Here is a 17,917-nt window from a genome sequence, read left to right on the forward strand (position 1 = left end):
AGAATAAGCAGTTAATGGACTGCGTATGTTCTCAGTAAGGCTTTGGATCAACAGGAAGTAGGCTGTTAGTAACATTTTAGGGGGAGTCAAAACTTATATGTGAGTTTTCAATCGTGGGGTGGGGGGGCTCGGCACCCCTAATCCTCATGTGGTCGAAGGGTCAAACTGTATTTGTTTTCCTGGTACCTCTTCAGGGGGACCCCGTGCACAAAGCCGGGGGTATCTTACCGAGTGCTGAGCCCCTGATCTTGTAAAGCTGAGCTTTGCACATGGCTGAGGGGCTGGGCTCATTATTGTCTGAACCTCTCAGGAGGCCTCTGCCCATGTGACTCAACTCTGCCCACTGGCCCCTAACCTGAGGTCCTGGCCTCAGTTTTCTCATCCGTGACATGGGCTGAATGAGCTTTCCCCTCTGCGGAGCTAAAGGGGACAGGATTTTTTTTTTTTTTTACTGCCAGCCAATCTCCAAAAAAAAAAAAAAGAGAGGGAGAGAGAGAGGGCATCTCTGAGGCAGAGGGCAGTGTTAGTTATGTTCTCAGGCTCTAGAGATCAGGGCTGAAGCCTGGCTTTGCTACCCAGTATTTACCACGTAAGAAACTCCCAGGACAGAGCCTGAGTCACAGGGGCTGGCAAGTTAAGCTGTCCTTGTCAACAGCGTATCAGATACACCGCATGGCCTGCCGTTCTATGATGTATTGTCTGCCTGTCCTGTGACACTGTCACCTCCGCAAGGGCAGGGGTCTTCCTCCTTGACGCTCACTGATTCATCCGCAGTGCCTAGAATGGTGCCTGGCACGTAGTAGGCCCGCTGTAAGTATCTGTTAGCCTGAGAGCCAGGGTTCAGCATAGATGGATTTCCCAGGGGATTTCGCCCAGGCAGTCCCTCCGTGGAGTCTCTGAGCCTTGACAAGCCCCCCTTCCCGGGATGGCTCGGAGACCAGGCCCCGGGTCAGGCCCCCCGGAGGGGGGGGCACTTCTCCAGCCAGCAGCAAACTGACCAGTGCAATGAGCAGGTGCTCCGCAGAGCCCCAACTTCACCCCCACCCCCACAACATAATAATCGCCTTGGGCTTTTGTGAGAACAAAGGCCAAGGCTACTGGGGGGGGGGCGTGGTAAGGACCTGCAGTCTCGGGTGAGGGGTGATGTCCCCAGCCCAGACAGACCCCATCCCATCCCTCTCACCCAGGGGAGCTCCGGAGAACCTCCCTGCCGGTGGGGAGGCAGGGCGTGGGAAGCGGGTCTGTCCTGGTGGGGAGTGTACCCCTCCCACCCCTCCCAAGACCACGGAGGTGTGTGGCTGGCCTGCCCAGAGGGCAGAGGGAGCGTACGGGGAGTCACAAATACCAGAAGCTTTGGTACAGACCCAGACACCCCCCCTCGCTGTCCCCCTTCCGCAGGACGTGTTCGAAGCTTAACCCCGGCAGTTCACACGGACAGAAGCGCACCCGGACTGCCCTCCCGCCCACCCTGCGCACGGCCCCCTCTCCCCTGGCAGCAGCTGTTCACCTCCTGGTCCCCTCTGCCCCTGTCAGACCCTCCATCTGTCTTCACACCTTTGGTGGGAACCTCTGGGCAAGTCTCCGGAGTCAGCCCAATCCATCACGTCCTGACAGCCTCTCCGCCTGAGGAGTGGAGGAAAGCCTCCCGAGGGTCTCTGGGAGGAGAGGGGAGCGTCCAGCTCGGGCAGGGAGAAGGGTGGGCTACTGGCTGCTTACAGTAATGGCTGGGTTTTTTTTCTCGTCTTCGCTCCCTCCCCGAGGCTGGTCTCTGGGCCCAAACAGTGCATGAAACATCCTTGCTCTGTATCCCTCTCATCGCTGAATCGTGCTCCAGAAGCCAAGCGCCCCCTATTTGCTCGTCTCTCCTCTGCCCTGTGACAAAACTGCCACTTTGGGGAGAAACTTCAGCCCCGTGGGCCGCAAGGAGCAGTGGTCAGCCCCGGACTCTAGGCCCTGGCCCGGCCAACGCCTCCCGGGCCCTGTTGAGATGAATCGAGAAGACTGGCCTGCATAATCTCAACATCCCTCTTCAGATTTCCAAGTGAGGCTCCTCCAGCCTGTTTCATACCTCGAGGCCAGGCCTGGACCACATCCTCAGACGTGGACACCTCGGGTCTCTGCAGCCACGGCCGCCCAGCCAGCTCTGGGATCCTGTCTGCCTCTTGACTCTGGAAGGTCAGCTCAGCCACTTTGTCCTCCACACTAATGGCATGGAAGTCATGGCCTTGAGCACCAAAGAGACCAACGAGGTTCCACCGGGAAAGCATTCTGGTCTGCAGGCTGCATCACCCCGGTCCCTAATGTGGGCCCCAAGAGGACCTCGGGCATCACTGTTAGGAGCTCTGGGTTCAGCGGCTTGCTCAACTCTGCCCCGGCCTGGGGAAGAGGCCCCAGACAGAGGCTTAGCACCATCCCCATTTCACAGATGGGAAAATCGAGGCACAGAGAGGGGAAGGGACCTTACCCATAAGTAAATGAGGAGACTAAAATGCAGTTAGCTCTCCACCACACTCACTAACGGAGGCACACAGCGACGGACCCAAAACCATGCAGAAAATTAAAACCTCGGGAAGGTTTTAGACCAGGGGTTGGCAATTTTTTTTTTTTCCCTATAAGGGCCACGTAGCAAATATTTTTCACTTTGTGGGCCACATGATCTGTTATGAAAGTTCTCAGCTCTGGCGTTACAGCCCCAAAGCAGCCAGAAATCTGTAAAGGAGCGGGCGTGGCTATGTTCCAATAAAGCTTTATTGACAACAGCAGGAAGCTAGATGGATGTGGCCTGGGGGCTGTAGTGGACCTTCCCTTTGGCCCCCCTTTTTCTTCAAGTAACAGGGTTCTCATACTGATTATATCGTCCTGGCAATTGTGGGGGGCGGGGGGTTGACACGAGGACGAATGTTTATTCAGCCCCTATGTTGTGCCAGGCTCTGCGCTAAGGTTTCGGCCAGTTAGCAAGCTGAGCACAAACAACACCCTTCTTAGGAGGTTAGCAACACCCGGTTTAATCACTTTTTAGTTCAACGTGGGCTAAAGTGAGGCTCAGAGATGCTAACTTCCCCGACGCCCTGAACCGCGGAGCTGGGGTTTAACCCTCTTCCAGCCTTCACCCTTCCTACCGAACCAGAGCCGTTCAGGAAAGCTTGCGCCACACTCAGAAGGTGGGAGGCAGGGCAAAACCAGCCTTGGATTTCCGCCTTTCCTCCGTGGATATTTGAGAACCCGCTGTGGCTACAGAAGGGAACCCATCAGCTCCTCAAAGCCACCAGGACAGCCAGCATCCCCGCGTCCTGCTCCCCAAACCACCAGCCACCACCAACAGCCTCAGCGATGCCTTCTGCACTGGATCGCAGGGTGGCCCCAATGACTTCCAACAGCCCCGGCAACGAGTGACGCAGCCAGCAACCAATCACACACGAGGGAACGAGCTCCAAGACCCAATGGGAGCAGGGCCCCCAGTCTAGAACCCCAGCGGCGTTTCTCTCTACCAACAGGAGGCGGTCCTGCCTCTCATTCGGTGGTCACGCCTGGGGAAAGGCAAGAGATGGGTGGAGCACAGGATGGAATCCGGGAAGGACTCCTGGTTCGAGAACCAAGCCCCAAAACCACAGTCAGCATCCCACAGGAAACGGTACAAGGCTTCTGCCAACACGCTGCCTGAAAATGCCTGACTTTCGTGAACCGAACAGCCATGAGGTGGGCGGGGGGCCGGACTCACAAGCTCTGGGGGGGGCTGTCGGGCCAGGAACAGCTTTTTGTTTCTGGTGGCCAGGAGCAGGGAAACCCATTCTCCGTACCTGCCCGCAGGGTCACCCGGGCCTGCGGCTCGGAGATAAAGCCCAGGCAGAGGATCCCGGGGTCCTGACCAGCAAGGGTGGCAGGGGCGTCCCTGCTTCCCACTTTAACACTCTCTCTCTCTCCCTCTGGAGGTGCCCCGGAGCCCGCGGCTTCCCAGGGACCAGACTGGTGAGGCCACCTACCTGGGGAGACAGGCCGTTGCTGACGGGGTTCATGTGGTTGGAGGACGCCGCCGGGTTCATGAAGCTGTCCGAGTAGCTGCAGAAACTGTGGCGGGCTCCGTAGGCAGAACCGGTGTCGGCGGCCGCGGCGGCCAGCCCCCCCTGGTGCATGGTGGACGGCGGGAGGGGCTGGGGCCGGTGCACGGTGCTGCCCCCGTCTGCGGAGAGACCCAGGAGAGGGCCTGAGCCAGTGGCCCCGGCCCAGATGGCGGGCGTCCCAGGGCAGGGAAAGAACCGTCCGCGTGGAAGGCGAGCCACGAGCCTCTTCCTCCTCGTCGCCATCCAGCGGACGGAGGGGACCTCCCCTCGCTACTCAGGATGGGACCAGCTGGCTTCTGGACAGGACGCCGGGGACTAGCCAAGGCTCGACTGACAGCTAACCGACGTTCCAGACAACCTCCAGGCATCTGCACCGGCCACACTGCACAGCGTTTGGCACACAGTCGGTGCTCAGTCAAAGTCTTCTGGACTGAAAGTCAGACCTCACTGGGGACTCTCTTAATCTACCCAGGCCTGTCCCGACAGCATTTTGGGGGCACCGACCACCGGCCAGGTGCTTCTGCAAATACTGTCTAAGGGTGTGAAGCGGGCACAAACCGAGGCTCAGAGGGGCCAGGCACTCGTGCAAGGCGAAAAGGCCACTGAGTGATGGGGCCAGGGTCCGAGCTGCCATTTCTCTTCCTGGCTGCTGGGCTGCTGTTCTGCTCTGTCAGGGCCCCTCCACGCGGCCTTCCGGGGGATGAGACCATCATCATCAATTTCTCATCAAGAATTACAGGGAGGGGAGAAAAAAAATCATAGGGAGGATCCCCTGCCTCTCTCCTCAGTTTCTAGAACTCCAGCCTGTCGGCCCTTTAAGAGGGAGCCCCAGGGGCGGCATGAGTCAGATGTCAGGTAGTGGGGCTCCCAACATGCGCCCCGGGGCGGGCGGGGGGAGGGGGGAGAGAGGAGGGGGTGGACAGGATGGAGGGAGGGGTCCAGGGAGGGATAGTAGCCTTGCCTGTCACTTCTGCGTTTTTTAAATTTTTTTTTCAATGTTTATTTATTTTTGGGACAGAGAGAGACAGAGCATGAATGGGGGAGGGGCAGAGAGAGAGGGAGACACAGAATCGGAAACAGGCTCCAGGCTCCGAGCCATCAGCCCAGAGCCCGACGCGGGGCTCGAACTCCCGGACCGTGAGATCGTGACCTGGCTGAAGTCGGACGCCTAACCGACTGCGCCACCCAGGCGCCCCATTTCTGCGTTTTAATAAGACCGCAGCGGATGCGTGTGACTTCACAGTTTGAGAAGCTCCGTTCTAAACGTGTGCGGGAAGGCTACCTGTTAACCCTCACCTGGATGCTCTGTGGCCTGTTGGCAAAACCAAGAAGTTCAAAGGCAGGAACTCACTGTTCCCGTGGTAATCGTCTGTCCACGTGCAAACAGACAAATGGCCATTAAAAAGAAAATGGCCCTTGGGGGCGGCTGGGTGGCTCGGTCGGCTGAGCATCCGACTTCGGCTCAGGTCACGATCTCACGGTCCATGAGTTCGAGCCCCGCGTGGGGCTCTGTGCTGACAGCTTGGGGAGCCCACTTCAGATCCTGCGTCCCCCTCCCTCCCTGTCCCTCCCCTGCTAGTGCTTGTTCTCCACGATAAATAAACGTTAAAGAAATAAATAGCCCTTATCGTTCCTTCTAAGTTAAGGAAGGGAGGAATGGGGGGCAGGGCGCGGCTGAGGTGCCAGGACAATCTCGTGCGCTCACCTTGGGAGATGGTGGTGGTGGGGTAGGTGGAGTCCGGCAGCTGGTAGGGGGGCAGCGTGGGCATGCCGGTGGGCGGGAAGCCCCCTGGCAGAAGGTGGTTGAACGCTGCCAGCTGGTTGGCTCCTGCCTGCTTCCGCCAACGGGCGCGGCGATTACTGAACCAGACCTGGGCGGGTGGAGAGCAGAGAGCGGGGATCCCTCAGCCTGGCTCCTGGCGGAGAGCTGAGGCACGGCTACCACTGGTCCCCGAGCCGTCACCCTGTGTCCAGCCCGCGTCCAATCGCCTTCCCGCGGCCGGGGACGGAGTGCAGCGCACTTGCGTGGGTGTGAGCCCATCGTGGCCTCACCACCACCCAGCGAAGGGATTATTATGGGATTATTATTGTTCTCCCCATTTTACGGATGAGCAAACTGAGGGGCAGAGGTAGTGAGTGACCTGTCCACGTAACGGGGCGGGTCGGGGACACAGCCACGTCTGGGCGACTCCGTGCAACGTTCTCTCCACCGCAGCCGCTCGGGGTCCTTGTCTTAACACACGCTCCCTCCCACCCTCTGCGCCAGGCACCACCCCCCCCCCACCCCGTGCTGGTGCTTCACGTCGGCCCAGTAGACCCAGGAGACGTGTACTCCTATTCCCATTTCACAGAAGGGGAAACTGAGGCTCACAGAGGTCAAAGAACTTGCCCGAGGCCACACAGCTATAGCTGAAACGAATCTGAGGTTCAAACTTCAATCAGTCTGACTTTCTAGAAGTCACTTGTCTGGATTTTGCAACGAGCTCTGGTCCAGAAAAGGAGGAAAAGGCTTACGGGAAAGCATATGGGCTTTGCATATGCCGTTCCCTCTAAGCCAGACACTCTTCCCGCAGCCAACTCCTGCATCTACATGGAATATTTGTTGAATGAATGAATGAAGGAATGAACGGATGAACGAGAGAACAAGGAAATACAGAGCCTGCTCTGGTGTATCTTTGCCAGGGCCGATGCGACAAAGCTCAGATGGGAGCCCCTCCTGGTGGGGTCCCCTCCAGCCTTCAGCAGCACAGGATCACTTAAGACCCTCCCCCCACCCGTCCAGCCTCCGCTGAGTGGAGGGGTGCTTCTGTGCCCCTGGTGTCTTTTGTCTTCCAGATCCTTCTGGAGGAGAGAAGCCGCGTTTAGCTTTCTGAGCTGGAGGAACAGCGCAGCCGGCTCTGACTCGTTTAGGGTGCACAGAGCAAGGAGTCGAGGCAGTCCGGTCAGGAGCGACAACCGGCTCTGGAATGAAACTGCGGCCCCTGCTTCTCCCCACTCCCCAGGGCACGGAGGGCTTCCCCAGGGGCGTCCTGACCGAGGGGCTTCTGAACTGGCGCGGAATGGGCGGTGTTTCCTCGCTCCCCGCTTCTGGGAGATGGCAGTGACACAGACATTCAGGAACCCTGAGCCCCTCCACTCCTCCTCCGGCCCTTCTGGGCATGTGGAGGACAAGGTCCGGGCTTGGTGCTAACTTATCCTCGGTGCCTCACTAACACCCGTGCTGAGCCTCCTCTTGAACACACAGAAAAGCGCATCCGCAGCTGATGTTTTCCAGCAAGTCCCCCATCAATGTTGTTTCGTCTTCCCTGATGTGTGTTTCCAGCTGCCTGCCTTATGTGACAGTGAGAGACACTTTTATTTTCAAATATATTGTTTTGGGGGCGCCGGGGTGGCTCAGTCAGTTAAGCGTCCGACTTCCGCTCAGGTCATGATCTCGCGGTTCGTGGGTTCGAGCCCCGCGTCGGGCTCCGTGCTGACGGCTCAGAGCCTGGAGCCTGCTTTGGATTCTGTGTCTCTCTCTGTCTCTCTTCCGCTCACACTGTCTGTCCCTCTCTCTCAAAAATAAATAATCATTTGAAAAAATAACATACATTGATTTTATTTTAAAAGCACATAGTGGGGTGCCTGGGTGGCTCAGTCAGTTAAGCGTCCGACTTCCGCTCAGGTCATGATCTTGCAGTTCGTGGGTTCGAGCCCCGCGTCGGGCTCTGGGCTGACAGCTCAGGGCTTGGAGCCTGCTTCTGATTCTGTGTCTCCCTCCCCTCAGCTCCTCCCCTGCTCACATTCTGTCTCTCTCTCAAAAATAAATAAAGATGAAAAAAAATAAATAAAATAAAAACAAATAGCGATCTGGATGATACATATATGTAGCAAAAACCTTGAAGTCAGATGGAGAATGACGCAGGCGTGGGACACGCCATTCCCGACTGGCACACCGCAGCTGCCTGTGGGTCATCCTTCCCTCGGATAAAGAATACCAAAGAGAGTTGGAAAAGTTCTTCCCCTTCTGTCCTTCCCTATCCTTTCCTCCTCTTTCCTTCCTTCCTTACTTCCCTCCTTCTCATCACGAACCTTTACTGGGACTGTGCTCTATGCCAAGCGAGATATGAAGGATAGAGATGGACCGGACCGTCCTAGCCCTCAAGCTGCCCTGTGCCCCGGGCACACAACAGACAAGGCAGAGAACCACTGCCTCCCGGGACGTCAAGTGACTGACTTAACACAGGCCAAGCGCTTAGAACAACATCTACAACTATCATTTTGGTGGCCGAGCTCTTAGCTGGCATCCAGTGTAAGCTGCCCATTCACAGAGGGGGGCCTGGAGGCTCCAGGAGGGACAGGAGTAAGCCCCATCACCCCCTCCGCCCTCCCCCCCCCACACACACACAGACACACCCCTGCACCAGAACCCCTGATCAGGGCTGAGTTCTTTGAAAGCAGACGCTGAGTTTTATTATCCACTTTTGATCCTTCCCACAACACCCAGCACTGGGAACACGATGCCATAGGAAGCAGCTGTTTACGGGGCTGAACATTCCATCTGGTCCTTCTGTCCACGGAGCACAGAAGAAAAGAACATGACGGGCAGACTTGGGTTCAAGTCCCGGCACTGCTGATTATCTGTCTTTAGGGAATTTCTTCCCTCAGGTTTTCTCAGCTGGAAATGGAGAGACTGATCATACCTGCCTCCTAACATCACGGGGAGGATGACAGTGACCATGTACGTGGAACACTGAGCATCGTGCCCCGCAAATGAGAAGTGTCCGATAAGCGTTATCTACTGTGAGGGAAAGGTCCAGTCCAAGTTGTTAATTAATGATGAGTCCCTCCAGTGTTTCTCAAATGGGATTCCTGTCAGGGAGGCTTCTGCTTCTGGGGGAAACACACAGGCTCAGAGACCTTGGTACTTGGGACACAGCGGATCTGTCCACCTCCGAGAAAGACGGATACAAGGTCGGGCTTGGCCCCTCGCTATTCAGGAGTGAAGGCTCCTCCAGAGAAAGGTTACTGGTCCCCAGGCACGCGTCCTCCTGCCTGATGCCCCCTTTCCCACCCTTCCTGGTGGCTTTCCGCCAGCTGAGACACGGTGTCTCCCCCGGACACTAGGGAAGCCAAGTATCACCCTGCAGGCTTCAGAAGCAGGGCTGGAGCAGAGCCAGAGGGAGGCAACGCGTTTGAGTTACTGGAACCCCGCCTGACACATTTACCTGTGTCCTTGTTCATGCAAGCGTCAGCTCCGTGACAGCGGTTTCTGTCTGCTGACTCCCCGGGGCCCACAACAGCGTCGGCACAGAGTAGGTGCTCAATAAATGAGTGCCAGCTGAACGAACTGGGGGTTTCCAGGGTGGCCAGGATTGGAAAGAGCAGGTGGAGTTTTACTAAGAATGTACCCTACTTCTGGAGCTCCTGTGTGCCAGGCACCTCCAAATGCGGAGCGTGTGGTTTTTTTACAGGTAAGCATTTATGCTTAGAACAAGGTAGACTCTTCCTGTCACCTCCACTTTGCAGATAAGGAAACTGAGGCTGCAGGTGTAAGTGCTGGGGCTGAGATTCACACCTCAGCGTCTGGCTCTGAGCCCACTCGGGACCCCTTCACCATCTCCCCGGGCCACTGACATGAGACGTCTCAGGACTGCGGAATCCCAGAATCACAGACTTTTAGAATCCGACACCCGAGACCTCAGATCCATAGAGTCTCAGCGGTGCTCGGGAGGCTTGGAGGTCTCTGCCCTACCGTCCACAGCAGGAACCCTAGCAGAAACTAGGGTTTCTGGTTGATGGCACACTGTATTTTGCCTTACACACTTCCAGGAACGGGGATCTCATCACCTCACAAGGCAGCTCTGGTTGTCAATAAACAAAATTCCTAGGGGCGCCTGGGTGGCTCAGTCGGTCAAGGGTCCGACTTCGGCTCAAGTCACGACCTCACGGTTCGTGAGTTCAAGCCCCGTGTGCTGACAGCTCGGAGCCTGGAGCCTGCTTCAGAATCTGTGTCTCCCTCTGTCTCTGCTCCTCCCGTTTGTACCCTGTCTCTCTCGCTCTCTCTCAAAAATTAACAAAACATCAAAAGAAAATGAAAAAAAAATAAGTGAGGATCCTAGAACTTTAAGGAGCCGCAGTGACCATTTCGTTCCATTCCTTTATTTATAAATGAGAAACTGAGTCTCAAGAAAGGAAACAGATCTATTGAAGGTGATACAGAGACCAAGGGAAACCTAGGCCTGCGGTTCCCAGTCCCTGCAGACCTTTATATAGGCCTGGGGACGTTCCCCGACTGGCCCCGGTCCCACCCTCCGGGGCCTCTTAGAGCAGCCCCATCCTCCAAATCGCTTCTCCGGGCCAAATGTTCTATCATCCTGGTCTTGATGTCTTTGGTCAGCTTTGGTCATTTGTTAAAAACCCAACGTATAATCCATCCCTCCTCTGCTGGGATCACGCTAAGTTCTCAGGCCAAGGTTGGGCACACTCACTGCCCTGGAGAAGCCCACAGGATGTTACGGGAGTCAGCATGTGCAGGAGGCTGCCTGGGCCCCCACACTGTGGGTCTGCCCGGCCTCTGGCTGCTCCCCCTGTTCCCAGCCCCCCTCCCTCCTTGGACCTTGAGTGACACCTGTTTCTGGGTCCCCTGGGCCAATAAAAGCACTGCCCTGACAGCCAGGAAATTTTACAAGGAGCGGTCAGGCTTCAAGGTGATGGGAAGCAGCCGCGGCCGCCAGACGTGGGAATGAGAAAGCACCCAGGAATGTGCCCAGGAGAACAGCTGCAGGACGATCAGAGCGGGGGGAGGGAGGCCCGGAGCCCAGGCCAGGCTCAGATATCACCCTGGAGAGGAGGGGAGAGAATGAGACAAGCTGGCTGCTGCCGCCTGCCCCCTTCCCCTCGGGGTCTCCCTCAAAGGCAGCCAAGGACCCCCCCGCTCCAACAGTGGGGGTGGGGAGGGCGGAGGGAGGGACACCGGTTCCCAGAGCGTTTAAGTGCCAGTTGCTCCTAGATCTTGCCCCACGGCTTTCAGGTCCCCGCCTCTGAGGCAGCTTCTTCCTTCTGCATGGAAAGACCTTGGCTTTGGTACCTGCCAGGCCCGAGTTCCGGCCCAGCTCAGCCCCAGCCGAGCTCTGTCGCTTCTCTAGGCCTGCTGCTTCTGCACCTGCGGCCTGCCTGGAGGTGACCTGCCTGACAAGGTGGCCTGACGTTCTGCCGGGTCATGTGTGAGGAGGGCTGGGGCAAGGTGGGCGCCTAGCAAAGCTGGGTTCCCCGCTGGAAGTGCCCAGTGAGCAGTCTGGGGTGGCCCTTCCCGCAGACCCGCCTCCCCCATTTATGAGGAAGACAGGCCGGGAACGCATTCCCCCAGGAGCTAGCCATCATGACCCTCTCTCACTTCCTCCCTGACCCGGGGAGAGGAGGCCATTCCCTCCCCCGCTGGGGCCAAGTGGCAGGTGAGGGCCTGCGAGCCCAGGCAGGTGCTGCTTTCGCCGCCCTCCCTTCCCCCAGCCCCGCCGATGAGGACCCACCCCCTTGAGGGTGTGGATGGGGGCGTCCGAGGTCTGCCCATCCTTCCTCTGATGCTTCCAACCCACCAGGAACAAGCCTGCCCGGTGTGCTCACATGCTTCCTGTGACGGGAAACTCGTTACCTGTCCTAAGAAGCCGGGCCCTTCAGAAAATTTCCTCCTAATCACTTCCTCCCCTCATCGGAGATTTGGAGACTTTTGTGCTTCCTGAGCCCTGTCCTCTGGCTCATCTCGGAAGGGATGACTGCTCTCCAGCAGGACCTCACTGCAGCTCCTGGCTGCCCAGGGCTGCCCACCGCTGGCCCAGCCGGTCAACCGACGCTTGCTGCCCGCTTAGTCTGCATCAAGTGCCAGGGGCATTCCTCGTCTACAAGGTCCCCGGACCACCTGCTGCAGAACCCCCTGGGGGCCCCCTAATCCCTGGGACCCCGGCCACACCTCCAACCCTCTCCGTTCCCGCCTCTTCGATTTGCCCGCCAACACCCGAGGCGCCGCCTCACCTGGACACGCGCCTCCGTCAGCTTGGTCCTCTGCGCCAGCTCCTCGCGGGTGTAGATGTCCGGGTAGTGAGTCCTCTCGAAGGCCTTCTCCAGCTCTTCCAGCTGCTCGGCCGTGAATGTGGTCCGACTTCGACGCTGCTTGCGCTTCAGAGGGAGGTCGGGTTCCGACTCCACGTCGGAGCCCTCGTCCAGCCGGTTCCCTGCAGGCAGGCGAGAGGGAGGGAGAGGGTGAGGGCCTAGTGAGACGGAGTAGAGCCACATGCCTGCCTTCCGACCCCTGCCGCGCGGACAGCCGGACCCCTCCTGAGTACAAGGGCAAGTATGTTCCCCGCAGCTCTGCTCATCACGGTGAAGGGGGGGAAGCAACCTCCGTGCCCAACCCGAGGGGATTGGTTAAATACTTCCTGGCACAACGAAATTTTTTTTTTTTTTTTTAAATCCCCTATCGTTGGGTATTTAGGTTAGTTCCACTGACAGAGAAGGATGTCTATGACCAAAGACTCAGGGTATGCTGAAATTCCTAGAACGATACTCTCCAAAATGGGAGAAGTTGGCTGCGCGTTAGTGATACCTCCATACACCTGACTCTAAGAAAAAGGCGAGGCACCAACCGGCACGCAAAGACGGATCCCGCTTCCGGAAAAAGCGCGCATGACACATTCCGGAACACCGTGCTCAAAAGATTAACAAACGTTAACCCTCAGGGTGACAGAGCTTTTGTTTGTTTGTTTGTTTTCTTTACACTTGTTTATAGTTAGTATTTTTAAGATGATGACCATTTAGGGGCACCCGGGTGGCTCCGTCGGTGGAGCGTCCGACTTCAGCTCAGGTCATAATCTCACAGCTTGTGAGTTCGAGCCCCTCGTCGGGCTCTGGGCTGACGGCTCGGAGTCTGGAGCCTGCTTCGGATTCTGTGGCTCCCTCTCTCTGCCCCTAACCCATTCGCATGCTGCCTCTGTCTCTCTCAAAAATAAATAAAATATAAATAAATAAGTAAATAAATAAATAAACAAAATAAAATAAAATAATGACCATTTAAGCAGCAATGCTATTGTTTTCAAGGAAAATACTGCAAAAATGAAAGGAGGAGGGCCAGGAGAAAGGGAGGGAGGGAGACAGAGCAAATGCACGTGCGCAGGGCTGGCAGTCAGGCAGCTTAGATTCCCTACCTGGTTCTGCCCCTAGACGCCCAGAACCGTGACCCTAAGAAGGCTACCTTCCCTCCTTGGGCCTCAGTTTCCCCCATTTATTACATGAAGCGTTTGGACTAGGTGACTTCTGTACCCAGGCCCTTCCTGGGTTGCTTCAGGATCTCTGAGTAACCCTCCAGGCTGGAAGAGACCTTACCTGATGACCTTGGTCGTGACCATGGCCCCTACCTGAGAGTCCCCACTGATTTCCACCCAGGAGCCTGGGGATGGAGAAAAGCCTTTGCTTCCTGTGCAGACAGAGCCCAGGAGTCTGCGGCCAGCTTACTTCTCATCCCTGGACGGGGCTATCAGGCCAGCAATCTGCCTACCCCAGGCCCAGGCTAGAGAGGTTGCAGGAAGGGCTTGGTCGAGCTCCTTGGCCTCAGAGCTGAAGACACCCCGGGGACTGAATTGGCTTCCCGACTCCTGTGCCTCTTACCCATCTTGGTCCAGCAGAGGGAATGCCAGCAAGGAGTGGCCTGGCCGGGGCTCTGGAGCTGCACCCTCCGTGGACCCTGGGGGACTATGGGGAGCACAGAGGAGGGCCAGGAGAAGAGGAGACCAAGGAAGGGAGAGGGCAAGAGGAAGCAGGCGGTCAGTGGTGACCTTCCTCCCGCTCCTGCTTTCTCTCTCTTTCTTCTTTTGCCTTCAGTTCTCCCTCCCCCTCGCCTAGCATCCCATTTTGGGAATTTCTGGAAGCACTTCATGTTTCGTCATCCACTCGGTCACCGGAGTGATAGTGCTGTGCCCGGGCTGGGGACACTGTGCTCACGGCGTTCAGCCGGAGTCAAGCAGGAAGAGCCTCAGAGATCATGTGAGCCCACTGCAGACGGGGGAAACTGAGTCACCGAGAAGCAGTGTGACCTGCCCAGAGTCTCTCAGGAAAGGGGCACACCGGCCTCCTGCTCTCCTGTTGCCCCCCCCCACGCCGTCCTTGCTCAACTGCTTTAAATGTCTGTTATCCGAATAGGGGTAGGCCTCGCCCACAAGGGACACCCTCCTTCTTCCCCCAAACACCGCATACGGCCTCTGAGATGTTAGGTGAGGGGACAGGCATCCCAGGCCGCGGGAAGAGCATGTACAAAAGCCTGGCACGGCAAAGTGCATGATGGGCAACGTTGTCATGGGGCTCCATCCACAGCTGGGACGTCATCCGGTCTTGAGCAATGCTCCTCTGCCCCAGGTCCCCTCCCCTCCATCCTGCTCTCTTGGCCATTGGGCAGTCGTCTGTGCTTTTGATTGGTCACTGCCAGGTTGCCTTTGATCGTGACGCCACAGGACAAGGGAACCAGTGGCAGGGAAGCCCTCCTGTCATTACTCATCCCTAAAGGCAGAGACCTGGGGTCAGATCTAACCCCCTCCTCTCTCCTTTCCCGGCTGCCCAGCTTCCTGTCACTGAGAGGAGGCTGTGGGGGCACAGTAGGCATCCTGGGGCACCTTCCTCAGCACAGCTGGGGCTCAGAGCCAAATACACCCAGTCTCAGGGATTCAATCCCAAAATGCACTGCATAACCCAGAGGGGCACGGGGAAGGGGGCCACGTGGGCAGAGTGGACGTGAAGCACGTTCATTAGACACAGGCTGGATTTGGGGTGGGGGTGGGGGGGCAGCCTCCTGGCCAGCAGCAGCTCCCGCCCTCTCCCCCCACACAGCTGTGAGATGGAAAGGTCCCGAAGGGGGTGGGACAGAGCCAGTACAGGTGTGGGGAGAGCCCCAAGACAGAGGGATATGGCGACGGGCCTTCTCTCTGGGTTCCTGGTTTCTGCTCAGGGACGTGGGGAGTCCAATCCCGAGCAGGGAAGAAACAGCCCCACCTCCCAATCTTCTGGGGGAAAAACAGCCTCTGTCTTAGGAAGCTCCCAATCTGATGGAGGAGGTACCATCCCTATTCTGGGAATTTCCCAGTCTACTGAAGGAAACCCTGCTTCCGTAGGAACTGGGGCCAGGACAGGCACAGAACACAAGACAGCGACAGGACTTGAAAGAGCCTCAGAGCCCCCTGAGAACAGAATGAATGAGGGACAGGAAGGGTGACAGGAGCCATCTGGTTTGTCAAAGCTTAAGGGTGGGCAGGACTGAGGTCCACTCAGGACAGAGGCCAGCCTAGGCGAGGTGGATGGACGTGGGTAGAGAGTCACCGGGGAGCATCTTCCACGGCTTCTCCTTCAGCCTCTGCCTCTCCTTCCAAGCTTGCCAGCTCCCACGGCGGATGACTCCAGAAGCCTCAGCAAGGCCAGTGAGGCGCCCCCCCCCCAAGCCCCCCACTGTCAGCCCTGCCCACGTGCTCAGGCCCACCCTGTCACTCCACGAGGTTCCCTGGCCAGCTCTTGGCACCCTTAAATGGCCAAGCCGGGGCCGTCTCAGACATCCATGCTTTGACTTTGACCGTGAGCTTCCTCCACCTGGAACACCACACCCCCTTCCACTGGGCTCGCTCCTGCTTACCCAGCACAACGCAATTCATGGGTAGCCTCCCCCCGCTCCCTGAGCATGTCCAGGCCGGTCTGCACGCCCACTCTCGGGCTCTCAAAGCTCATCGGGGGACACCCAACCTGCCTGTCTATGGGTCTCTTGGTCCGACTGGACTGGGAGATCCCTGCATGGAGCAGAGCCTACGCCTGGGACACAGCAGGTGCTCAATAAGGGCGTCTTAGACGAACAGGGCCTGGCAGTACAATTACAAAGTTCCTTTGGCCCCCGACACATGGCAGCGGTCACCACCCTACGTGTGTGTGCCACACCCTACGGTTTCCAAGCTCTGTCACTGTCCTCACTCCAGACTCTCCCAATAACCGTGGAGGGCCCAGCAGGCAGTATCAGCCCCATTTTCAGATGGTCAGTGGAGCCCAGGGGCAGGGAGGCTGCGAAGAAAACCCAGGACTCGGGACTCACAGCCTAGCGAGAGCCAGCTTTGCAACAGAGAACTCCCAGGCGATGGAGAATTCCATTTCTGAGCGCGAAAGCCAACGCGGCTTGCTCTCTACCCTCACCCCCAAACATTCCCTGCTGTCCCTTCTGCCAGAGGAAAAGACGGGAAATGAGATGGTCACGATTGCTACACCTACCGACTTTCTCAGGAGGCAGGAGGGGAGCTGACCGTCTGCAGGTCCCTGTCATCTAGATTCGAGGAAGCCAGCAGTGGCCTTGAGGTCGGGGGTCCTTCTCTCAGCTCCCCCCGACCCCCTCCCCCGACCCAGAGACGCCCTCCCACCCCTGCTCCTTCGCCCCCCCCCCCCCCCCCCCGCTGCCTCCAAACTCAGCCTTTATTACAGTTTTAACATAGGCCCGGCTCGAGCTGCGGCAGAGAAACGAATCACATAATAGTTGATATGCGTTTTAATCAAGTAATTCGGGCAGAGCCGAGAGCTGGCGAGTGTGGGCCCGGCGTCCCTGAATACCAAACAGGCCTGGGCGCAGGTCTCGGAAAATGGAAAAGTCATTTACAGCTCAGCTGGGGGCCCGGCGAGCCAGGGCCACGGTGGGAGCCCTCCCGGCCCCTCCGCAGAACTGCTCAGCTGTAACCGGCGTGCCGTGCGGTGCGTGAGGCTGGGAACGTCTGCGGGAGCCCGGCCGCACACAAGGGCCGGGCAACCCGGCTGGGCCGAGGGGCAGGGCTCGCTCGGACCCCGCGTGAAAGCTCCCCGGAAGTGAGCCCCTCCTGTCCACCACGAGTGCCCCAGCTTGTCTCAGGTGCCCATCCAGCACTGCCACCCAGGTGTCCGGATCGAAGGCCTGGCCCTCTTCCTCCACACCCTCGTCCTCTGTCGGCAACGCCTCCCATGCAACCAGCCCAGCACCAGGGCCAGGGCCATCAGAATCCCTGTTGGCTCCGAACCCACCCTGCCCCGCCCCTGTATGCCCTCTTCCTCATTCCCTGGACTCCAGCAACCATCTCCTGCTCCAGCAACCACGGGCCTTTGCATAGGCTGTGACCGCTGCTTGCAGCACCCTCCCATGCCTCCCCCTGCAGTGAGCAGGTGTCCAGGCCAATGTAGAGCGGGCTATTTAAGAGCACAGGCTCCTGATGCAGTCTGCCCGGATTCTGTGGATTCCGCACATGTAAAACACGGATGATGTCAGGGACGCCCTCCCCCCTTCCTTGCTTTGTATTTTTCCACCACACCTATCACAATCAGATAGGCTAACTCTTCTATTTTATGGCCCTCCCCACATTGTCCTGGCCGTAATTAGAGCTCCTTGAGGCTGGGTGGTTTCATCTTTCTTGTTCACTGATAAATACCCAGGGCTTGGCACAAAGTGGCCACCCAAGTATCTGTTGCACGAACGAACGAACGAACGAGTAAGTAAATGAGCACACGAAGGCACAGGAAACCGTGTCAGGGACAGCAGTGCTCAGCCAATGCTAGCTGTCACTGCTCCTCGGCCTTTCTGATCAGCTTGGAAAGCCTTCCGAGCTCGCTCTCCGCCATCTGGCTCTGACACAGCCATCTCTGTGCCCTCATTGCTGGGGCTCAGCGAAACCGTCCACGCTTCAGCCCTGCTTTCTGGGAGGCCCCCTCGGGGGGGGGTGGGGCTGGGAGGCACTGGAGAGGTGGGGGGGGTTTCCGTCTGACTCCACGTCCTCCGCTATTTCTCACCAACAAGTCAACGGGCCCAATTTCACTCTCCCAACTCTCCCTGTGTTAGTGAGAGTTTAGGTTCA

At 57.8% G+C, this 17,917-nt stretch overlaps 1 protein-coding gene across 2 annotated transcripts in view; it reads right to left on the reverse strand.

Moving 5' to 3' along the window:
* Positions 1–17,917, reverse strand: part of PAX7 (paired box 7) — a 97,747-nt gene that overhangs the window by 33,883 nt on the left and 45,947 nt on the right. For both annotated transcript variants that reach the window (XM_047871311.1, XM_047871310.1), the window contains exons 5-7: positions 12,066–12,265; positions 5,764–5,929; positions 3,981–4,177 (exon numbers count right to left, since the gene is read on the reverse strand). In XM_047871311.1, the coding sequence (XP_047727267.1) occupies positions 3,981–4,177; positions 5,764–5,929; positions 12,066–12,265 (563 nt within the window). The remainder of the gene's footprint in view (positions 1–3,980; positions 4,178–5,763; positions 5,930–12,065; positions 12,266–17,917) is intronic.

This window comes from Prionailurus viverrinus, chromosome C1 (genome assembly GCF_022837055.1).
Source record: "Prionailurus viverrinus isolate Anna chromosome C1, UM_Priviv_1.0, whole genome shotgun sequence".
Classification (NCBI taxonomy): domain Eukaryota; kingdom Metazoa; phylum Chordata; class Mammalia; order Carnivora; family Felidae; genus Prionailurus; species Prionailurus viverrinus.